Raw genomic sequence first — 22024 nt, 5'->3', positions numbered from 1 at the left:
GAGAGGAGAGAACTATGCGCGAGGGGTCTGAGCGCCGTCGAGCGGGATGCCCTGCGCCTTGGCCGCCGAGTGCACGATGGCGAGCAGCTGCGACAGGCCGTCGCTGCCGAGGCTCGCGAGGTCGAGCATGGGCGCAGGAGCGACGGCAGCACCCTCGACCGCGGTCGCTGCTGCCGCGCCGCCCGACGGCGTCGTCGCGGCGGCCGTCGTCGCCGCCCGGAGCGGGTCGGCCGTGAGCGAGTCGAGCTCGGCGGCGACGTCGCGCAGGTAGGCGGCCGCGTCCTGCGCCGCCTCGTCCGGGTCGTCGTCCGACTCGTCCGACGAGCTCTCGTCCGAGCTCTGGACCTGGTACTCGCCGCCGTCCGACGACTCGTCGTCGCCGTCCTGCCGCGGCGGCGGCTGCAACGCTGCGCGCTCGCGCTCGCGCCGCAGGCGCAGCACCTCGCCCTCGAGGTCCCTGACCCTGCCCTCAAGCGCGCCGCACCTGCCCCTCAGCTCCTCGTTCTCGCGCTCGAGCTGCTCTGCGCGCCCCTCGGCGCGCACCTTCTCCTCCTTGGCCTCGGCGCGTCGTCGGGCCGCACGCGCCGCCTCTTGCTCCTTGCGGCGCTGCTTGGCCTCCTCGGGCGTGTACTTGGCGCGCGACTTGAGCCGCTTGGCCGGCGGCTCGTCCGAGGGAGGCGGCGCGTCGACGGGCGGCGGGTCGTTCTCGACGGCGGGGGCGGCGAGAGGAGCGGTCGACGATGTAGAGGTGGGAGGAGCAGGAGGGAGCGATGTGAAGGTGGGAGGGGATGCGCGCTGCTGCTGCTGCGGCGGCGGCGGCGGCGGCGGAGGAGGAGGTGGTGGCGGCAGGAGCGGGAAGGCGTCCTCGAGGACGGGCGAGAGCGGCGCGCCGGCCCTGCGCGGGCGCTTCCTCGACGTGCGAGGTGGCGGAGCCGACACGGGCGACGAGGACGACGCCGGGTGGCCGAGCGGGCTGACGCCAGGCCGTGCGCGGCGCGGCGAGGTGCGCGTGCCCGGGGCGTAGGCGCCGAGCGCGCTCGCGGACGGGAGCTCGTCGTCGAGGCCCGTCGTGAGGAGCGCGAGCTCCTTGGCAAACTCCTCGCTCGTGAGGCCGCCCGCGCCGCTCGCGCCACCGGGTCCCGCTGCCCCTCCCGCACCAACGCCGCCGCTGCCCATGCCCCAGTCGCCCTCGTCCTCGGTGAGGGCGCCGTCGCCCTTGTCGCCGGCGAGAAGGCTGCCCCAAAAGTCGTCGACGGGCGCCTCGGGGTCAAAGTCGGGGTCGTCGTCCTCGTCGTCGCTCGAGGGAAAGTCGAAGTAGTTGTTGAACAGGAGCGTCGCCGGGTCGACCGACGAGTCGTTGGTCGGGGCTTGGGGCATGCGGCCGGAGCGAGTCGGCTGAGGGTGGTAGACCGAGCCTGGCGGCGGGTGGGCCGAGCTGGCGTGGCTCGGGGGGATGGCGGCGGTCGACGACGAGGACGGGGTGGACGTCGCGAGGGCGCTCGTGGTCGAGGGAGGGGCAGCCGAGCCGGCGGCGGCCTGCTGCGCGGCCATGGCCTGGCCGAGGAGGGCCAAGAGGAGCTCCTGGGTGTTCATCTGGCTGCTGAGGGCGGTGGTCGTAGTCGTCGCGGCGGCGGCGGCGGCGGGCGTCGGTGCGGCCGAGGACCCGGCGGCAGGGGTGTAGGCCGGCGACGAGTGGGCGTGGGTCGCGGGTGCGCTCATGGCGGGCGACGAGTGGTGCGGCTGGGCTTGGGTCACGGGGGACGAGGCCTGCTGCTTCATGGCGAACAGCAGCGAGGCGAGGGCGCGCTCGGCATCTTGAGCCGACGGGCGGTCCTCGCGCGCCGACATGGTCTGCATGTGGGAGTAGAGTGTGAGCTCCCGGCGGTGCGCTCGAGGCACAGGGAGCGAGTGCGGAGGGAGCGGGGACGCACAGCGATGAAGGCGTGTCGAGGCCCTCGTCACGCTGGCCAGGCTTGGCGAGGGTGCACAGCCGGGCACACCGAGTCGAGCGAGTAGGACGGCGCCCTCAGTGAGCGCGTCTGTGCGAGTCGAGGTGGGGCGAGGTGGGACGAGGCGGTGAAGAGTCTCAACTCGCTGTTGTCGACCACCGACTCGCCCCTGCTCAGGCCAGAGCCGCTCGCAGCCATGCCGCCAAAGCAGCAGCTCTCAAAGGGCACCCTCGGCCTCAAGTTCATGAACCGCGTCGTCCCCTCGTCGCCAGCCTCGACCCCGCCTCCTCCTCCTCCTCCCGCTCAGCAACCTCCAGCAGCCACAGCGCAGCGCACAAAGCCCGCACCGACCGCACCATCCTCCACCTCGACTGCACCCACGACCGCCACCAAGACTGCCGCATCGCGCACAAAGGCGGCCGCCCCCGACTCGGCTCCTGCGCCTCCAGCTCGAGCGCATGCCGCCAACGATGACGACTGGAGCAGGAGGACCGTCGGCGGGTGCGTCCAGCCTCTCGCGTCTACTCTGTCGCACCGCTCTGACCTCTGCACGTCCTGCAGCACCCGCACCGTCGTCCACGAGTCGTCCCTCCTCTCGTTCCCGCTCCTGTCGACCCTCTCGAGCCGCGCGTCGACCTCGACCTCGACCTCGACCTTTACGAGCACCAACGCGACCTACTCGTCCATGCCGCTCACGGCCGGCGCCATCTCGGGCAGGAGGAGCTACGGCGGCGCCAACATCGAGATCGAGGTGAGCTCTGCCGGTCTCTCTTCAGGCTGGCGCGCCCGCTCGCATCCTCTCGGCGACCGCGACGCGCCTCGTCCTTGAAGTTCTTATCGCTCACGCACCTGCCCCTCGACCGCAGAAACTGAACGACCCCTCGTCGCACCAAGCCGCGCCCGCCTCGTCGAGCACGGCCGCCGAGTCCAAGTCGGCGCTCAAGAAGCGCCAGAAAGCCGAGCGCGACGCCGAGACGGTCCCCGTGCGGCGCAGCACCCACGGCGGCTCGACCCTGTCGAGCGTCAAGACGGGCAAGCGCACGGCGGCGCTCGAGGCCGAGCGGCGAGGTGTCCCCGCCGGCGCCGAGGGCGGCGGCGGCGGCGACGGGACCAAGCGCAGGAGGACGGGCGACCTCGACGTGCCGCAGTGGGACGGCGGCGAGGACGAGGTGGCGCTCGGTGGCGGAAGCGCGGCGGGCGCAGGCGGGTTCGCGCGCCCGGTTGGGTTCGAGGGCGCGCGGACCACGGGCAAGGGCAAGGGGCGCGCCGCGGGCGACGCGATGCTCCGCGACGACGGCGACGGGCACAGGTGGGGCAAGCGGGGCGAGGTGCGCGAGTGGGACGAGGACAAGGCCGGCGGGTCGGGCGAGTCGGACGTCGACGTCGAGGGCATGAGCGACCTCGGCGGCATGAGCGGCGGCGACGACGAGGGCGACAGCGACGAGGACAGTGTCGTCGAGGAGGTGGCACCGACGGTCAAGAAGGGCAAGGCGCAGAAGAAGCAGGAGGTCCAGCGGGCGTTTGAGCGCAGCGAGGAGGGGAGGAGCTCGAAGGCGGGCGGGCCCAGGAGGAGGAGGTAGCGGTCGCGCGAGGCCTGCATCTGAAAGCATTGCGCGTCTGTCTGGCTGCTCGACAGCGAGAACGAGAGAGGTCGAGGTTGCTGTTGTTTGGCTCGCTCGCCACCTTGGCCTCGTCCCCCTCTCGCCCCTCCCCCCCTCGTCCTCTCGCCCCTCCTCCACCCACTCGCTCTCGCCTTCCTCACCCTCTTACCCTCCCAAACTCACAAGCAACAATGTCTACTGGTCCGTCCACACCCTCATCTGTTCCTCCCGTCCAGCGAGCCTGACGCGCGCCCTCCAACCTCTCTCCCCCCTCGACCCGCACTCCCACAGTCCAGGGCGGCAAGACCGGCGGCAAGGGCGGCAAGGGTGGCAAGGGTGGCAAGGCCGGTGGCGGTGACAAGAACCAGAGCACGCGCTCGCAGAAGGCTGGTCTCCAGGTGCGCCTCTCGTCTCTCCCTCCCCCTCCCTTCGAGCTCGAGGTCGGCGTGTTTGGCCCCCTCCCTCGCCCGCCTCGGCCTCACGGGCCGTGGAGCACAGCTCTCGTTCTTGCGACGAGCTCTGTGCGGCGACTGCACCGGGTCGCACACCGCCCGAGGGCGAGGTGCGGCCGCGGGGGCTTTGTTTGTTCGAGCCGGCGGCCGAGGAGCGTGATGGCTCGTCACCTCGCCTCGCCGACCTCGCGCCTGCCTGCCGAGCGCTCGCCGTTCGTCCTCGAGCGAGCAAGCTCAGACCGGCAGCACTGTCGGGCCTGCACGAGCGCGACCTCAACTCGGACGACGCGTCGTCCTTGACCTCGATCGCTGACTCGGTCTCGCTCCCTCGCCTCTTCGCGCAAACAGTTCCCTGTCGGTCGTATCCACCGTTACCTCAAGGCGCGCACCCAGAACAACATGCGTGTCGGCGCGAAGGCGGCCGTCTACGCGTCGGCCATCCTCGAGTACCTCACCGCCGAGGTCCTCGAGCTCGCCGGTCCGTCCCCCTCTTCCTCCTCTCCCTGCTCTCCCAATACGCTGAACTGACTCTCGAACACCCTGTACAGGCAACGCGTCCAAGGACCTGCGCGTCAAGCGTATCACGCCGCGTCACTTGCAGCTCGCCATTCGCGGTGACGAGGAGCTCGACTCGCTCATCCGCGCCACCATTGCCGGCGGTGGTGTCCTCCCCCACATCCACAAGGTGCGTCCCCCCTCTCTCTCGCCGACGCGTCGTTCGCCCCGCCTCACACGTCGCTCACCTTTCTTCCTTGCGCGCCTGCAGAACCTCATCAAGGGCCCGGGCGAGCTCCAGGGCGGCATCCAGATGCCCGTCAAGCCCGTCGGCATGCCCCAGCACCCGCAGTAGAGCGCTCGCCCCGCGCCACCGCCGCCTGCTGCACCTGCGACCCCCCTCTCGTGATACCCCTTCCCTCCTCCTGCGCCACCTCGCTCTGTCGCGAGCGGCGCACCCTTTCCCTCTCGGCCCTTTCGTATCCCCTTTTGTGCCTCGTCCCTTTGCTCTACAGCCTTTGTTCCACCCCTTGCGCGCTTGTCGTACACCCTCGTCGGTCCCTTCGCCCCGTCGCCTGTTTTCCTCCCCTCCCCTCCGGACTGCAACCACACAACGCTTCGTCTTTCTCTCACCCTTTCCCCGTCTGTTGCGAGAGAGCCGAGCGCTGCCAGTGAGCGCGGGAGAGGCTATCTCGGACCGCTCGCGTCGTTGACATCTCGGCTCGGTCCCTCGTCTCGGGTCCTCTCACGGCGTCCTCGCTTGCCTCAGCTCGACCTGCAAGCTCTCGTTCGTCTCTGTCGGCTCATTGCGAGCGAGTCCCGAGAGCAGCACGTCGAGAGGGGCGCGGCATCGCCAATCGCTCTCCTGAGCCTCGCCCCGCATGGTTCCGACCGCTCTCACGCTCGCCCCCTCGCTCCTTCCTCCTCGTGCGCTCGACACGACGCTGCTGTCGCCTCTCTCGACGAGCGCGCCGCCCACGACTCGGAGCTCGCGCCGTCGCACGCTCGCCACCGCCCCCTTCCCGCGACGGTCTGTCGCCCGCTCGTCTCGCGGCGGTCGACGGCGCCCTCGCCCATCGTTCGTCCGCCTGCTCCGCCCAGCGCTCCGACTAGACCCGTACACGATGTTGCGACGGCGCACGGCGCGTCGGAAGCGGTGGCTCGCGCACCCGACGCCGTGAGCTGCTCGAGGTCGGAGGATGGCGGCGAGGGGGCGAGGCGGGACGATCGCTCGCCTGCAGGCGGTCGAGGTGGCTGTGTGGGCTCGCGCAGGAGCTTGTCGAGGGCGCAGGAGGGCACAGCAGCGGCTGGCTGGTGCTGAGGCGGGTGCAGGCTCGACCTGATCTCGATCGCGTCCTCGTCCGTCGCTTTCCGGGGCTCGGTGCTCGCCTGCCGCTTGTTCGTCGCTCGCGCTCTGCTCTTCCTGCACGTCGCCCGGTCTCGCTCTCCAGGCCTTGCGCTCCTTGCGCCGCCCACGCCCACGCCCACCAGCCAGCCAGCCTCGACCGTGCCTGGTCGCGCTCCGCCCACGCGCGCTCATCCTTCTCGGCAACGGTGAGTCGGCGGAACTCCCTCACTCCCCACTGTTGGCGCACCCTGACTGACCTGTCGCCCTCCCTCTCCCTCGCAGCAGCTCCACCACGACCACCCGCACCCACCGCGACCATGCCCGCCTCGACTTCGACCTCGACCTCGTCCAGCTCACGTGCCGCCGCGGTCGGTCCCTACGCCAAGCCCGCCCCGCGGCCTCGCCGCACACCCTCGTCCACACTCGATGCCGACCCAGCACTCGGTACCTTGGGAGCTCTCTACATTGGCTGGGGCGCAGGGCAGCAGGACCCGGCGCCGCTGTGCTGCGCCGTCCAGGCGCGCGCGAGCCTCGTGCACCGGTTCGGCGAGGCCGCCGTCGGCTACTTGACGGGTGCGCTCTCCTTTCTCTGGTCCCGGGTCTGCGACGAGGACGACGAGCTGACTTTCGAGCCGGGTCGACAGTGCAACCGCAGGCGCAGCCGCTGCCGAAACCTCGACCTCGGCAACCTCCTCCCTCGGCCTCGCTCGCCTGCCTCCCCCTCGGCGCTCTCCCTCCCCTGCCGCCTTTACCGCGCCGCACGAGCAGCACGTCGCCGTCCCTGTCTACGACGCCATCCCTCTCGGCCACGTCGTCCCTCTCGTCCTCGCCGGGCCTCACGCCCTCGCCGCCGACCCCGCCCCCGAGCGAGCTCTTCACGTTCGAGGACGCGCTCAACAGCTCGGTCAAGGACGCGTTTGGCGCCTCGACGTTCGACGACACGACGCTCGCCCTCCCGCTCGTCGACTCGCGCCCCTCGTCGCCCCGCCTCGGCGCCGCCGCCTCCTCCTCCCTTGCCGCGCCCGCTCTCCCGCCTCTCCCGCTCCACAGCGGCACGACCTTTGTCCCAACCTTCTCGCTCTCGCTCGCGAGCGTGCCCGAGTACGTCGCGGGCGGCGTCTCGTCGGCCAAGGACGAGGTCGTCGACGAGGACGACGAGGCGCTGTGGAGCGCCGGCGAGGACCCGCTGTGGAACTGCGGCGCGACGGACGTCATGAGCGAGGCGAGCTGGGCGTGGTGAGCAAGCGTCGGCGGGCATCTCGAGGGGCCGCACGTGCCGCTCGGTCGGGCTTCTGGTACGTCGTCTTTCTCTCCCTCTCGCGGTGCCTCTCACGTGTGCGACGCAGTCACTGACATTCTCTTTCCGCCCTTCTCGCAGCCCTGCGCGTCTCGTGCCCTCACCCCATCCTCCCCCTCGCCGTCCCTTTTCGCCCCCCTGCCTCTGTCCTTCCCCTTTCCTCCCGTACAGCGACCTTTCTAGACTCCCTCGCTCAGGCTCGTACACAGACACGCGATATCATACAGCGCATGCGCGCGCCCCTCAGTACCCAGGTGCAGCTGCAACCTCGAGCTCTCGATAGACCTCCTCAGCTCTCGGACCCTCTCTCGAGACCGGCTGTCGGCGCGAGAAAGGGGAGAAGAGATAATGCTCGTCTATTGGGCAAGGTCATGAGAGAGAGAGAGAGAGTGTGTGCTACGCCAGGCGTTTCGTGATCGAGGTACATGCAGCTCAGAGCGTCGTGCCCTCGAGCGCCGCCGCGAGGTCCTTGACGGGCGCCGCCGGGTGCTCGCGCGCGGCAGCGTGGATGTCGTGCTCGCCGTCGGGCGCAGCAGGTGCAGGTGTGGGATGGGTCGAGTCGGTGGTCGCGGTGGACGAGGGCGCGTTCGAGTAGCCGACGCCGAGGATGGGCGGGGGGAGGGAGGAAGAGGTCGGTGCGGCGGGTTCGGGTGCGGGTGCAGAGGGGGACAAGGCGGCGTCGGTGCGAGGGGTCGCAGGCGAGGTGGTCGGCGCCGTCGAGGTCGACGAGGTCGACGCAGCGGTGAACGCCGAGGCGGGAACGGGAGAAGGCGTCGAGGAGGAACCGGCCGAGGGCGCTGCCGACGCGGCCTGCGCTTCGGGCTCTCGTGCCGCCTGCTCCGCAACGGGCTCCTCCTGCTCAACCTCCTGCGCCCGCTCTGCTGCCCGGTCCTGCTCCTGCTCTTGCGCACGGCCCTCGGCGTGCCCGTTTGCGCTCGCCGCCGCCGCCGCCGCCTCGCCGGCCCGCCCGCCGTCCTGCCACCGCTCGAGCACAGCCTCGCTCCTGCCCGTGCCCTTGACGACGAGCCTCCCGTCGACCCACCGCACGGGCGCGCTCAAGAGCGGGCCGAGGTCCTCGCCCTCCCTCGCGCCGAGCGTCCGCCGCGCGTCGTCGTCGAGGACCGGTCCCGGCGCGCCGTACGCCCAGTCGAGGGTGCCGCCGTACTTGCGCGGGATCGAGTCGAGCGGGATGCGCGCCGCGAGGTCCTGCGTCTGAGTCGCCGGCGCGAGGATGTTGATCTTGTCGACCGTGCCCGGGTCGAACCACCCCTTGACCCAGCCCCACACGGTCGAGAAGAACGAGGGGGCGCCGACGAGGTAGATCGAGCCAAGCGTCTCGGCGTAGCGCGCCGTGGCGAGGACCGACGCGCGCTGCATGTGGCCCTTGAGGGCCCAGAAGCGCAGGAGCGACACGTTGGACACGTCGACGATGGTTGAGCAGCCCGAGATGGGCGTCTCTGGGTGCTCGTGCGGGACCGACGACGCAAAGGGCAGGACAAACTGGACCATGTGCTGCTCGAGAGGGAGGTGAGGCGAGAGGTCAGGTTCGAGGGCTCGTGTGTGGTTGGGGCGGCAGGACGGGAAGAGGGAGGGCGTGAGACGCACCTCGTACAGGGCAATCATCCTCGGCTCGAGCCTGGCCGTGTCCTTGGCGTACGCGTCCGTCTTCTTCTTGTCGAGGGCGCCGACCTCGTACACGTACACGGGCAGGCCCTGCTTGTCGCGGCGGCCGGTGAACTGCGGGTACAGCTCGCGCGCGAGCTGGAACTCGTCGACGTCGAACTCGTCGTACAACTGGTCGACGTGCTCGTTGCGGCGCCAGTCCTCGGCCGTCGTGAACTGCTTGAACGCGCCCGGGACGTCGAACGACCGTGCGCGCAGGAACCGGCTGTGGCCGGTGGTGGGGTGCATCGTCAGTGTCGGTCGGTCGGAGGGTGGGGCTCGTGTGGCTAGCGTCGGGCAGGAAGTGTGGGTCGGGCGAGGGGAGGGAGGCTCACGTGAGGGTGACATCGTCGTGCGAGGCTTTGGCTGCGCCGTTGGCCGGCGTGAAGTAGCCCTTCTGTTGCAGGCGGTCCTTGAAGGTGTCGAGTGCGGCTTGCTGGTCTGGCGTGAGGTGACCGACGTGACCGGCGAGGGCTTGCCGTGAGTCGACCGGCGCGAGCTTCTGTGGGAGGAGGTGGGAGGTGAGCTCGTGTCGCGGGTGCGGGGTTGAGCGAGGGGCGGTCGAGCTGACGGTGACTGGAAGCTTGTCGTTGGCCATGGTGGTGAGTGAGAGAGCGAGGTGGTCGAACCAAGCGCTCGAGTCCGAAGCGAGCTCCGAGGTTACAGTTGCTCCATCATCGCTCAGCTCCCTCTCTCTCTGACCAGAGATCGCCCAGGTCCAGTCTACCGCTCAACAGCACACCACCACAGCCAGCCACCCGCCCAACCCGTCAACCTCGCCCCCCTTCACCCTCGGCTCCCTCAACGGCTCCAGCTCGACCTCATCGCCCACCACCTCGGCCCACTCGCCCACACGTCGAGCACCGCCAGCCATGAGCCACCAGCACCCGTACGGCTCGTCGCCGTACAGGCCGTTCTCTCCGGCCAAGCACCTCGCCCCCTCCTCGTCCCCCTCGTCGTCCCACCCCTCGGGCTCGGCCCCTTCCACTGGGTCCGCCCTCTCGCCCGCCCACTCGTCCCAGCCAGCGCCGACCGCATCCACCTCGACCGCGTCCTCCTCCTCCTCGTCGTCGAGCCAGATGGCCCCGCCCAGCATCTGGCGCACCTCGGCCTTCTCGCCCCAGCAGAGCAACACCCTCGGCCAGACGAGGATGCGCGCCCGCTCCATCGGCAAGGGCTCGCACCTCCCTCCGCCCGTCCACCCTCACCTGTCACCCACCATCCCGGGCAGCCCGGCCGGCGGCAGCCCCGGCTTCGAGCCGAGCCCGCGCGCCCGAGGACCGCAGCAGCTCGGTCGCGACGACGGCGCAGGACCAGGAGGGTACGGCCCGTCGCCGCTCGCCCGACAGCGCTCCGAGCACGGCGGCCGCGTCGCGTTCAGCGGGCGCGACTTTTACGACGTCGACGACGCGCCCACCTCGGCCGAGGGCACCGAGGAGTCGGGCTCGACCCGCTCCGACAGCCCGCCGCCACGCACGCCCCGCGACGGCCACGCCGGCGTCGGCGCCGCAGCAGCAGACGCCCCGCAGTACTGGGTCGAGTCGCCGAGCCGCCGCAACAGCGACGTCGACCACCACGAGCGCGAGGCGTGGCGCACCGGCGGCGAGCCCGACGACGAGGCGCTCGCGCTCGCAAAGGCGCAGCACGACGCGAGCCGCCGCAACCGCAGCCAGAGCCTCGAGGGCGTCACGCGCATGAGCCTGCGCCGCGGCCGCAGCTTTACGAGCCTCGTCTCGCCCGCGACCGAGCGCAAGGACCCGCTCGCGGCCGCCGTCGCCATGCCCCCGCCCATCTTTGAGCAATACGAGCCGCCGCCGACGCCCCACGTCCCGTCGTCGTCGTCGGTGTCGGCGTACGACTCGGCGGCAGCAGCAGCAGCTGTCGCGGCGGGCGACCGGTCGTCGACGTCGCTGTACCCGCCTGCGACGGGCGGCGTCCCCCTCGCGAGCGACCTCGTCCCGACCTCGTCGCCCAAATCCCTGCGCGACTTTGTCCCGCAGCTCGTCATCCTCCTGTCGCTCTTCGTGTCGTCGTTCGCCGTCATCGCCTTCACCATCTCGACCCTGCCCGGCCTCTTCCTCCCGCACTCGGTCGCCGACCTGCCCGCCCTCACGGCGACCCTGACGACGTACCGCGCGTCGTCGTACACGGCCGAGCTGCACCTGTTTGCCGTCTTGACGCTCCTGTTCCTGTGGAAGCAGTGCTTCTCGATCCCGGGCAGCGTCTTGACCAACATCCTGTTCGGCGCCCTGTACGGCACCTCGCTCGGCACGTGGTGGGCCTGCCTGTGGACCGCGCTCGGCAGCACGGGCGCGTACGCCATCGCGCTCGTCATCGCTCCTCTCGTGCGTCTCTCTCTCTCCCTCTCTGTCTCTCGCCCGAGCATGACGAGTCTGACCCTGTCACCGCCCGCAGGTCGAGTACTACTTCGCCAAGCCCCTCGACATGACGCGCCGGGCGCTCAAGCTCCCCGCACCAGGCGCCGCACCGGTCCCTGTCGGCGTCGCTCAGGCCGCCGTCGCGCCCTTGTCGAGCTCCGACCTGTTCTCGCACCTCCTCCTCGCGAGGTTCTTCCCTCTCCTGCCCTACAGCGTCCTCAACGTGCGTCCCTCTCTCTGTGTCTCTCCAGGGGCTCGTTGTGAGCCGACCTGACGCATCTCGCGCCCCCTTGTCTACAGGTCATCTCGGGCGTGCTGCGCCTTCCCCTCACGCCCTTCTTTGTCACGCTCCTCCTCGGCTCGTTCCCGTTCAACTTTGCGACCGTGTCGATCGGCAACCTGGTCGCGCTCGCGGCGGCCGACCCGTCGGTCCCGCTCGGCGACAAGATCTGGTCGCGCGAGGTCGTCGTCAAGCTCGTCGCCGTCACGCTCGTCAGCGTCCTTCCGCTCGCGTTCAAGGAGCAGCTCAAGCGCGTCCTGTCGAGCGGCGGCGCGCTCGAACGCGCAAAGGACGCCGTCGCGCGCGCCCTGTTTGGGTTCGGCGCCGTGCCGCACGTCGCGCAGCCGACGCCCCACGCACCGTCGGCGTCGGCGTCGTCGGCCGGCAGTGGGCCGCGCGCGTGGCGCCGCAAGCTCGGGCGGAGCATTGGCGGCGCGGGCGACCTGCTCATGAGCGGGTGGGGCCGCGTGAGCCATCCTGGAGGAGGCGGCGGCGAGGGCTCGAGCGCGGCGCAGGGCTGGGGCGGGTACCGCCGCGTGCCGCTCGAGGGCACGACGGGCGTGCTCGACGAGGCCGAGATGGGCGCCGTGCACTGAGTGCGGCGAGCCTGGCGAGGCGCTCGACCCGTCAACGTCGACCTTTCCTTCCCTCCCCTCTCCCTCTCTCTCTCTCTCACTCGTTCTCCTTTCGCCGCCTCGTCTCCCTCGCATCGGCGTCCCTCGGCCCATCATCCCCCCTGCATCCCCTCGCATCGTCTCTCGCTCTCGTCGTCGTTGGTGTACAGCTCTAGACTTCGCCTTTCGCGCGCGTGCTCTTCTCTCGCGCCTTAATCCCCCCTCTTTAGATTCCCTTGGCTCTATGCCCTGTGCAACGTGGCTCTCTCGCGCACTCCAGAGAGCTGTTTCGACGCAGAGCTCGCCGCCTCGAGAGCGAAATCAAGAGATCGTGCGGGGAGGCTGGCGGTCGAGTGTGGGGAAGGAGGAGCGAGAGAAGAGCGAGAACGGCTCGAGGCAAGCATCGAGCAGGACGAAGAGGTAGCAGTACTCTATCAAGAGCTGCCCGGCCTGCCTGCACCCTGCCCTGCGCGAGCTGTGAGGACGAGAGGCGCTGGCTCGACCGAGGCCGTTCGTCGCTTGACCTCGCTCTCCTCACTCCGCCACAGCCCACCCACCATGGCCGCGTTCCAGCAACGCAGGAGGGAGCAGGCCCGACCACACCAAGACCTCGACCGCTCCACCGCCAGCGACGACTGGGCCCAGCTCGGGTCGCCCTCGGCCGACGACGACGAGCACCCCATCCTCCTGTTCAACCCGCCCCCGCCAGCCATCGACAGCTCGCAGTGGAGCGTGCTCGACCCGCCGTCAAGGCTCCGTCCTGCCCGGTCCACCTCGTTCACGTCGTCGGCCGCGTCGACCGAGGCGAGTGGCGACGGCGCGCCCGACTCGTCTTCGCTCGACTCGCCATTCCCGCTCGCACAGGCGTCCCTCTTGCCCGCCCACGACGGCAGCGGCGTCTTTGGCGGCACCACCTCGACCCGCCGACCCCTCGACGCCGGCTCGCTCCTCCAGTCCGACATCCTCCTCCCCTCCGTCTACGCCGACGTCGACGAGTCGGACGCCGCCTCGTCGTCCTTCTCGCGCGTGCCGCCCTCGCTCCTCCGCCGCGACTCGCACGCCTCGAGCACCTTCTCGTCGTTCGCCGGGTCCGACATGTCGTCGCGCGCGTCGAGCGGCTGGGCCCTCACCGAGGAGGCCCTCTCGACGCTCCCCACGGCGGCGGCCGGCGTGCGGGGCGCGAGGGCAGGGCGAGGACGCGGTCGAGGCGCTCGTGACGCCGAGCTCGCCGACGACGAGGACGGCGCGAGTGCGGGCGTGACGTCGGGATCGGAGGAGGACGAAGGACGGGCGCCGGACCCGGCAGCACAGCGGCGCCCGGCGACGACGACGACGGCGGCCGCGAGGCAGGCCGCTGTCGCGCGAGCTGCGGCGGCGCAGCAGCAGGACGACGACGACTGGGCGCACTCGCACCTCGCCATGAGCGCCGGCATCCACCCTCCCTCGTCTCGTCGTCGCCGCCCGCCGCCGCCCAGCACCCACTCTGCCCTCGGCCGCTCGCCCCTCGTCGGCATCGGCGTCGCCCAGATCTCGCCCGACATCGTCTCGAGCGCGCTGCGCTCCCTGTCGCCCGTCAGCAGCAGCGCCCGATCGCGCAACTCGTCGGGCTACAAGCGGCGCCACCGCCGTCCGGGCGCCGGCGCGCGCGACGGCGAGACCAAGAAGCGCAGCAGTGCGGGCGTCGCCGTACCGCTGTACGGCGAGTACATGGAGCGCGTCATGCGCGAGGAGGAGGACCGCGCGAGGAGGATGCAGGAGCTCGTCAGGGTGCGCAAGGAGGAGCAGGAAGTCCGGCTCGCGCAGGACCGCGTTCTCTTCGGTACGCTCCCTCTCTCTTTCTATCTTTCTCTCTTGACCGTGAGCAGGACTGACCCTCTGCGTCGTCTCGCAGGCTCGGCCGTTCACGCCTACATGTCGATCGACCCGTCGACTCTCGCCCTCATCGGCTCGGCCACCCCGACCGCGTCCGCCAACCCGACGCCCACCCCTTCTCGCACCGCCTCGCCGACCCGTCACGCACATGGACCCGCCGCCTTCGCCCACCAGGCCGCTCGCGAGCTGCGCCACTCGTCGTTCGACGCCGCCGCCGTCGAGCGCGCGGACGAGGTCAGCGACGCCGAGACCGAGGTCGACGCCGAGCACACGCACTCGTCGGCCGTCTCGTCGACGGCGAGCGGGCGAGCGCGAGCGCAGGGCGACTCGCCGTCGTGGCGGTGGACGGCCTACAGCGTCGAGGTCCCGCCGGCCGCCTCGCTGCGCACCTCGTCGTCGTCCGCGCACGACGCCCAGCTGTCGCCCGCGCACCGCTCGCACTCGACGTCCGACCTCGTCCAGCACGCGCACGCCGCCTCGCCCGACGGCGCCTCGAGCGCGCTCGGCCTCGTCCTGCGCTCGCCCTCGAGCTCGCCGCAGCGCCGCAGCTCGTCGTCGTTCGGCCCGAGCGCCTCGCTCGACGTTGCCCGGCGCGCGCGCTCGCACTCGAGCCAGTCGCTCAGCGAGGCCGACCTCGCGCGCCTCTCGCACGAGGAGCGCATCCTCCTCGGGCCGGCCGGCTCGGGCCACGACGCGACGACGGCGTGGGGCGGCGAGCTCGACTCGTTCGCGCTCGCGCTCGGGTACTGGAAGAGGCTGTTGCGGCGGCTCAAGGAGGGCGCGGGACTCGGGCCGCATGAGGGCGCGCCGGCGGCGACGGGAGGCGAAGGTGGAGGGGACGGGATTCACCTCGTCGGCGGCGAGGGAGGGATCGTCAGGATGGTGACGGCGCACTAGAGCGCGAGAGGTGGGTGGGCTAGAGCGAGGAGGTCCTGGCAGTTGTTGCTTGTTCTCGTTCTCTCGCACCCCCCTCGCGTTCGCCTTTTCGCGCTCGACTTTTCGCGTGTATCGTTCTCGCCTCTCGCCTGCAATGTTACGAGATGTCTGCTCTAGAGCGAAGCCCTCGTCGGCGACCGCTAGCGAGGCTCACTGCGCAACTGTGTGCCGGAAAAGAAAGAGGAGAAGCTCGCGCGCTCGGACGCTTCTCTCGGTCAAGTCTGGCTCGACCTGACGATACGGTCGCTCGGGAACGAGCCTGTCATCAGAGCAGGCGAGAGAGGCTCATCGCGCACCTCTGCGCTCAAAAGAGGAGCGAGAAGAGGAGGAGGAAGCTCGTGCGCTTTGACCCTCTCGTCGCTGCTTCTCTCGGCTCAAGTCTGGCTCGACCTGACGATACGGTCGCTCGGGAACGAGCCTGTCGTCGGAGGAGGCGAGAGAGGCTCATCGCGCACTTCTGCGCTCAAAAGAGGAGCGAGAAGAGGAGGAGGAAGCTCGTGCGCTTTGACCCTCTCGTCGCTGCTTCTCTCGGCTCAAGTCTGGCTCGACCTGACGATACGGTCGCTCGGGAACGAGCCTGTCGTCGGAGGAGGCGAGAGAGGCTCATCGCGCACTTCTGCGCTCAAAAGAGGAGCGAGAAGAGGAGGAGGAAGCTCGTGCGCTTTGACCCTCTCGTCGCTGCTTCTCTCGGCTCAAGTCTGGCTCGACCTGACGATACGGTCGCTCGGGAACGAGCCTGTCATCAGAGCAGGCGAGAGAGGCTCATCGCGCACCTCTGCGCTCAAAAGAGGAGCGAGAAGAGGAGGAGGAAGCTCGTGCGCTTTGACCCTCTCGTCGCTGCTTCTCTCGGCTCAAGTCTGGCTCGACCTGACGATACGGTCGCTCGGGAACGAGCCTGTCGTCGGAGGAGGCGAGAGAGGCTCATCGCGCACTTCTGCGCTCAAAAGAGGAGCGAGAAGAGGAGGAGGAAGCTCGTGCGCTTTGACCCTCTCGTCGCTGCTTCTCTCGGCTCAAGTCTGGCTCGACCTGACGATACGGTCGCTCGGGAACGAGCCTGTCATCAGAGCAGGCGAGAGAGGCTCATCGCGCACCTCTGCGCTCAAAAGAGGAGCGAGAAGAGGAGGAGGAAGCTCGTGCGCTTTGACCCCCTCGTCGCTGCCTCTCCCCATCTGACGGCGCACGCCAACAAAAAGGAATGGGGGAGCAGTAGGAAGATGGTAGTGGTCAACCTCAGCTGGTACCGCGGCTCAACTCGACCCTTCCGTACACAGGGGCCTTCGCTGGAATGGGAGTTCTTCGCGTTGGGGGTGTACGAGGGAGCAAATCATAACCTGCGCCGGCAACAGCTATCTACCATCGACCGTTGCTCCCGAGGAGGAACGAGAGAAGTACGGGAGAAGTACGAGGAAGGGTGGGTTCAAGTGCAATACCAGAGCGCAAATCGGCAGCCGGTTCGACAAAGGAAAGCGCCACTTTGCCGATGCACGCCACACGCATGGATTCACACCTTCGTCGCCCGTCCTCGTCGCCTCCGTTGCGGACCGTTTCGACTCGCTCTTGCCGCATCGTCGTCTCTCGGCAATGGTGCTCCATCGCGAGAGCAGGCAAGAGAACACGAGCGTGAGGAGCGGCCTGACGCGCCTGCCACGCGACAGCTCCAGCTTGAGAGGGACAGGAGCGTGGGCAGAACAAGCCGCTGCGGCAGCTGCTCGAGGCGGCACTAGCTTGAGCTCTCGAGAGCTGGTGAGAGAGGGAGCCAGCAGAAAGAGCTCTCGCGGCGTCGACGACGTTGCACTTGGGAAGGTCGACGAGCACTCCATCTCGCGCTGTGTACGACAAAGTGGCTCGGGAAACGCGCTCGATTGCACCGCAGACACCTCGTCGTCCGATCTGGCGCGAGCAGAAGGCCGTAACCCTGCTAGATCAAGAGCTAGCGTTTGAGCGAGGGTGCGCAGGATCCCCCTGTCTTTTGTAGGTGGCCGGGCGCACGGGCGCTCCGCAGGGGTGCGCGCCGTGCGAGCGGCTCACCACAGTGCGCCCGCTGCCCTCAGGGGCACGTGAGGGCGGGCGCGGCCTCGTAAAGACCCGTCCGCGACGGCTCGACTCGCTGAGCCGCCGGGACGAGTACGACGACGAACGAGAACTCTGAGCGGTCCGGGAACTCTCGCGAGGGACGAGGAGAGCTTTCGGAGAGGAAAGGGCGCCGTCGCGCGGCGCAGTAAGGGCGCGAGGGGAAGCTTTCGGGTCCGAGAAGGGGGGAGGTGCCATCGAGGGCGCGACTAACCTGCGGCGCGAGGGCGAGAGGGTCAGTGCGCGGCTCGGCGTGGAGCATAGACCCATGTGAAGGCTCTGAGGTCCAGGAGGAGAGCGAGAGGGACGCACAAGGAGGTAGATGTGCCCGCTCGAGGTCGACAGACGCCTTGCGCCGCCCGTCACAACCAGCCCGACCACCGCACAGCACTGCCGCGCCTGCAGGAAAATCAAGATGGGTCAGCGACACGTCTTTCGGGCCTCGCGCGAGACCGCCGAGTGTGTGGGAGAGACGGAGAGGGCCGCGAAACACGAGGAGGTGGGGAGGACGAGGACGCACCCGCTATGCAAGACCCGCACAGCGCCTTCTGCATGCCCAGCCCGCGTCTTGCCCCTCCTCGAGCCGCCTGCGAGCGTGCGCACGGGTCCACGGGTCGTTGTCGGAGTCGAGAACGGTCGGTGGACGCGAGTCGCTGATGAAGATGCGGCGCGCTCTGCGCCGGCGGCGAGCGCTCGCGGTGGCGGGGGCGTGGTGGGAGGCCGATGCCGAAGGGTCCAGCTACGCACACAAGCCGACGCGAGCGAGCCCAGCCGTGAGCGTCGAGTGGTGGGAGAGGGAGGGAGAGGCGAGCGCGAGTGGTCCTTTCGCTCGAGTTCGCGTCGCTCGCAGGCAGCGGCGCACGCGCTCTCATCCTCAGAAGAGCTCTCGGTGGCATACAGCAGGGCTCGCGAGAGAAATGGGGCTAGCAGAGCGCGCGCGCTGGTGTCGAGGCGAGATCTCGCGGGCGCTCGATTGCTTTGCTCTCTCTCTCGCGTGGCCGAGACGGCCAGGGTTTGCTGAGAGCGTTGAGCTCAATTGCACGAAAGCACTTGGGGGTAAACCTACATGAGGGGGTACGGTATGGTCCGCAACGCGAGGGGAATCGCAACGACAAGGCACAGAGGGAGAGACGACGACGAGGGGGGGAAGCTGTTGAAACTGATGCGGGTTCGGGGGGTAATCAAGTGCTGTGTGCAGGGCAGAGAGGTGCCGAGTTGATCGGCGGGGAAAGGTATGCGAGGGGGAACGAGGGAAGCGAGGACAGGGTTCGACGAGGACCGGCACGAGGTTTACTCGGGGCGCTCGGCGCGCGCGAGCTTGGCGACCTCGACCATGTTCTTGAGGCTCTGCTCGGTCTCGGGCCAGGCGCGGGTCTTGAGGCCGCAGTCGGGGTTGACCCAGATGCTGGAGGAGAGAAGGGGAAAGAGGTCAGGTCGGGCGGCAAGGAGGGGCATCGCGACGACGACGACGACGGCGGCGACGAGGATGATGGGACGCACTGCTTCTGGGCCGGGAGAGCCTTGAGGTAGGCGTCGAGACGCCCCTTCATCTCCTCGACCGACGGGACGCGGGGCGAGTGGATGTCGTACAGGCCCGGGCCGATCTCGTTCTCGTAGCCCTTCTCGTGGAAGGCGACGAGGTCTGCGGGCGAGGGAAGAACGTCAGGGCGATGCTCTGACAGTAGACAGAGCCGCACGCCGCCGTTGGTCCGTCTCGAGCGCGAGGAGGCCGACCGGCCCCGACCGCGCTCGCGACGGCCCGACGACGGCTACGGTTCGAGAGGAGCTGCTGGAACGTACCGCGGCCGCCCGCCTTGCTCTGTTCCACGGAAATCACATCACAGTCCAAGCGCCTGTGGGAGTAGTAGGAGGATCGTGGGGACCGAGGAGAAGGAAGAGGAGGAAGAGGGGAAGGAGGAGGCGGGGCAAGGTCAGGACGGGGTTCCAGGCTCGCGAGGAGTCGGCGGTGACGCACTTGATGTGCTCGAAGATGAGCGAGAAGTCCGAGTAGCCTGTGGGAGAGAAGGAGGGTCAGTCATGGACTCGAGCCGACTTGAGAAGGTCGCAGACGACTCGGCCGGCGACCTCCCCTGCGACACGGGAAAGAGAGGGTGGACGCACAGAAGTGCGAGTGGACGCTCGTCTTGTCCTCGACGCCGGCGGTGGCGAGCTTGAACGAGTCGACGGCCCACGTGAGGTAGCCGTCCCAGTCGACCTGGCGGAGCGGGAGGCCCTCGCGGATGGCCGGCTCGTCGACCTGGATCGCAAAGATGCCGGCGTTGGCGAGGTCGATGACCTCGTCGCGGAGCGCGAGCGCGAGCTGCTTGCACTGGACCTCCTTCGAGACGTCGGCGCGCGGGAACGACCAGTTGAGGATGGTGACCGGGCCCTGCAGGAGCGCGACGCACACACGGTCGTCAGTACGGCGTCGGTGAGGAGAGGCGAGGCGAGGGAGAGAAGGAGGAAGAGGGAAGGAGGGAGAGAGAAGGAGGGAAGGAGGAGGAAGAGAAAGTGGGACGCACGGTGAGCATGCCCTTCATCGGGCGCTTGGTGAGCGACTGGGCGTACGACGACCAGCGGACCGTCATCGGGTGCGGGCGCGAGACGTCCGAGACAACGATGGGCGGGCGGACGTAGCGCGAGCCGTACGACTGGACCCAGGCGTTCTCGGTAAAGACAAAGCCCGTGAGCTGCTCGCCAAAGTACTGCGACATGTCGTTGCGCTCGGGCTCGCCGTGGACGAGGACGTCGATGTCGATCGCCTCCTGGAAGTCGACGGCGTGCTTGATCTCGTTCTCGAGGAACTTCTCGTACTCCTCGGTCGAGAGCTCGCCCTTGGTGTGCTTGGAGCGGGCGAGGCGGATCTCCTTGGTCTGCGGGAACGAGCCGATGGTGGTGGTCGGGAACTGGGGGAGCTTGTAGACCTTGGACTGGGCGGCGAGGCGCTCCGGGAACGGCGACTTGCGGTTGTACTGCTCCGGGGTGACGGCGGCGAGGCGCTCGCGGACGGCGGCGTCCGAGTTCTTCTCAAAGTCGCGACGGGCCTTGATCGACTGCTTGTTGGCGTCGAGCGCGGCCTGGACGTCGGCGCCCGAGAGCGCCTTGGCGAGGGTGGCGACCTCGGCGGCCTTCTCGGTCGCGAACGAGAACCAGTCCTTCTGCTCGGGCTTGAGACGCGACTCGTTGGCGAGCGTGACGGGCGTGTGGAGGAGCGACGACGAGGTGGCGACGACGACGCGGTCGGCGCCGAGGGCGTCGACGGCCTTCTTGGCCGTGGCGAGCGACGCCTCGAAGTCGTTCTTCCAGATGTTGCGGCCCGAGACGAGGCCGAGCGAGAGCTTGAGCGACGTCGGCTTGACGGCGGCGATGACCTGGTCGAGCTGCTCGGACGCGCGGTCGAGGTCGATGTGGAGGGCGGCGACCGGGAGCTTGGCGACAAACTCGACGTTCTTGTCGAGGCGGCCAAAGTAGGTGGCGAGCGTGATCTTGAGGCCCGGGGCGGCCTTGGCGAACGCCTCGAACGTCGACTGGTACTTGGCGCCGAGGTCGGCGGTCGAGTCCATGACGAGCGACGGCTCGTCAATCTGGACCTCGGTCGCGCCGGCCTCCTCGAGCTTCTTAAGGAGCTCGCCGTAGACGGGGACGAGCTTGTCGAGGAGCGACAGGGGCTCGAACGACGCGGCGCCGGCACCCTCGTCACGGCCGGCCTTGCCGAGGAGGAGGGCCGTGATGGGGCCGACGAGGACCGGGCGGGTCGTGATGCCGGCCTCCTTGGCCTCGTTGAACTCGTCGACAGGCTTGAGGTTGTTGAGCTTGAACTCGGTCTTGCTCGACACCTCGGACTTGATGTAGTGGCTGTGGGGAGGGACGGCGACGAGCGAGGGTCAGTCGGGTCGACCTTCTCAGGGAGAGGAACCGTGGACGCACTAGTTCGAGTCGAACCACTTCTGCATCTCCTGCGCCTCGAGGTCGACGCCGTCCTTCTGGTGGCCGCGGCCCATGGCGAAGTAGCGGTCGAGGTCCGAGAGGTTGGCCTGGGCGAAGCGCGACGGGATGATGTTGAAGGTCGCGTTAAAGTCGAGAACGTGGTCGTAGAGCGTGAAGTCGCCCCTGCATGGTGGAACGGCGTCGAGGAGGGGAGGAGAAGGGGGGTCGCACGTGGGTCAGTTTCCGGCATTGCGAGGCCGACGACGAGCGCGCCTTCTCGACGAGCGCTCGCCGCCTGCCGGCTCGACCGAGGGAGTGAAATGGGGACGCACGAGGGGATCACGTCGACGCCCTGGTCCTTGAGCGTCTGCCAGCGAGCGAGGCGCTGCTCCTTGGCCACCTTCTGCAGCTCGGCGGCCTGGATCTTGCCGGCCCAGTACGCCTCGGTCGCCTTCTTGACCTCGCGCTTGGCGCCGATACGCGGGAAACCGAGCACTGCGCTCTGGATGGACATGGTGGGATGGCTGTGCGAGGTGGGAGATAGCCCGGTGCGAGAGGGGAAAAGTTGCGACGAGGTGGGGCGCGCGGAGAAAGGGGGGAGGGCGAGACGAGTCAGTGCGGGAGCTCGGGGAATGGTGCCAGCTCGAGGCTGAGCTGCACGAGGCGAGACTGGACGCACAGGTGTGTGTAGAGAGGGGGGAGGGGGATGGAGGAGGAGAGAGAGCGAATGGCGGGATCTGCGGCGCCACGTCGCTTGACTCCGCTCGCCCGACGGCTTGCGCTAGCACAACATATCGCATACACCGGCCACCTAGCAAAGCTTGCGCACACAGCTCGACGAGATCTTTCACCGTCCACGAGCTTCGCAGCGAGCGTGTACCAGCCTCGTCCTCGTCGCCCTTCTCATGCGCAACTTGGCCCTCGTCGTCGTCGTCGAGCTGCAGGCCGGCGACGCAGATAACCGCTACGTCCGCAATGCGAGAGATGCCGGACGCGAGCAGGTCGACGAGCCAGAGAAGAAGCAGAAGCACAGCGCGAGCGAGAGGAGAGAGGCGAGAAGCGAAAGCGAGGAGGCCCGAGCGGGCGAGCGAGGCAGATGGACGACCGGATAGAAATTTCGGAAAGATGATGCTGGCTGCTGCT

At 69.1% G+C, this 22024-nt stretch overlaps 6 protein-coding genes across 6 annotated transcripts; 3 read left to right on the top strand and 3 right to left on the bottom strand.

Moving 5' to 3' along the window:
* Nucleotides 1-12: 12 nt before the first annotated feature.
* On the bottom strand, nucleotides 13-1848 carry RHOBADRAFT_46884 (uncharacterized protein; the record flags this gene model as incomplete). Its single annotated transcript, XM_018414880.1, has 1 exon — nucleotides 13-1848. One exon carries the CDS (start codon nucleotides 1846-1848, stop codon nucleotides 13-15), a length of 1836 nt encoding a protein of 611 aa, XP_018268481.1.
* A 1893-nt stretch (nucleotides 1849-3741) lies between these two features.
* RHOBADRAFT_46882 (uncharacterized protein) lies at nucleotides 3742-4852 on the top strand (the record flags this gene model as incomplete). The annotated part of the gene is made up of 5 exons (XM_018414879.1): nucleotides 3742-3751; nucleotides 3842-3948; nucleotides 4351-4480; nucleotides 4551-4687; nucleotides 4769-4852. The coding sequence occupies 5 exons, from the start codon at nucleotides 3742-3744 to the stop codon at nucleotides 4850-4852; spliced, it is 468 nt and encodes a 155-aa protein (XP_018268480.1).
* Nucleotides 4853-6162: 1310 nt separating this feature from the next.
* On the top strand, nucleotides 6163-7095 carry RHOBADRAFT_55896 (uncharacterized protein; the record flags this gene model as incomplete). Its single annotated transcript, XM_018418074.1, has 2 exons — nucleotides 6163-6418; nucleotides 6490-7095. Coding segments are annotated over 2 exons (860 nt in total), but the record flags the coding sequence as incomplete, so codon positions are not given.
* Nucleotides 7096-7574: 479 nt separating this feature from the next.
* On the bottom strand, nucleotides 7575-9402 carry RHOBADRAFT_55895 (uncharacterized protein; the record flags this gene model as incomplete). Its single annotated transcript, XM_018418073.1, has 4 exons — nucleotides 7575-8654; nucleotides 8748-9030; nucleotides 9140-9306; nucleotides 9376-9402. The coding sequence occupies 4 exons, from the start codon at nucleotides 9400-9402 to the stop codon at nucleotides 7575-7577; spliced, it is 1557 nt and encodes a 518-aa protein (XP_018268478.1).
* Nucleotides 9403-9676: 274 nt separating this feature from the next.
* Nucleotides 9677-14996, top strand: RHOBADRAFT_55894 (uncharacterized protein; the record flags this gene model as incomplete). Its single annotated transcript, XM_018418072.1, has 5 exons — nucleotides 9677-11149; nucleotides 11220-11405; nucleotides 11483-12049; nucleotides 12650-13895; nucleotides 13968-14996. The coding sequence occupies 5 exons, from the start codon at nucleotides 9677-9679 to the stop codon at nucleotides 14843-14845; spliced, it is 4350 nt and encodes a 1449-aa protein (XP_018268477.1). The 3' UTR covers nucleotides 14846-14996.
* Nucleotides 14997-17967: 2971 nt separating this feature from the next.
* RHOBADRAFT_55893 (uncharacterized protein) lies at nucleotides 17968-21399 on the bottom strand. The gene is made up of 8 exons (XM_018418071.1): nucleotides 21214-21399; nucleotides 20882-21064; nucleotides 19477-20809; nucleotides 19076-19343; nucleotides 18930-18966; nucleotides 18755-18807; nucleotides 18455-18596; nucleotides 17968-18359 (listed from the first exon to the last, which is right to left on the bottom strand). The coding sequence occupies exons 1-8, from the start codon at nucleotides 21393-21395 to the stop codon at nucleotides 18245-18247; spliced, it is 2313 nt and encodes a 770-aa protein (XP_018268476.1). The 5' UTR covers nucleotides 21396-21399; the 3' UTR covers nucleotides 17968-18244.
* Nucleotides 21400-22024: the final 625 nt, after the last annotated feature.

This window comes from Rhodotorula graminis, assembly GCF_001329695.1.
Source record: "Rhodotorula graminis WP1 unplaced genomic scaffold RHOBAscaffold_15, whole genome shotgun sequence".
Classification (NCBI taxonomy): Eukaryota; Fungi; Basidiomycota; class Microbotryomycetes; order Sporidiobolales; family Sporidiobolaceae; genus Rhodotorula; species Rhodotorula graminis.
This window is presented reverse-complemented; position numbering and strand designations above follow the sequence as displayed.

Coding starts and splice junctions, on each gene's coding strand:
- RHOBADRAFT_55893 (XM_018418071.1), bottom strand. CDS start 21,395: ATGTCCATCCAGAGCGCAGTGCTCGGTTTCCCGCGTATCGGCGCCAAG. Junction 21,065..21,213: donor GGCGTCGACGTGATCCCCTC/GTGCGTCCCCAT, acceptor TCCACCATGCAG/GGGCGACTTCACGCTCTACG. Junction 19,344..19,476: donor CGATGAAGGGCATGCTCACC/GTGCGTCCCACT, acceptor GCGCTCCTGCAG/GGCCCGGTCACCATCCTCAA.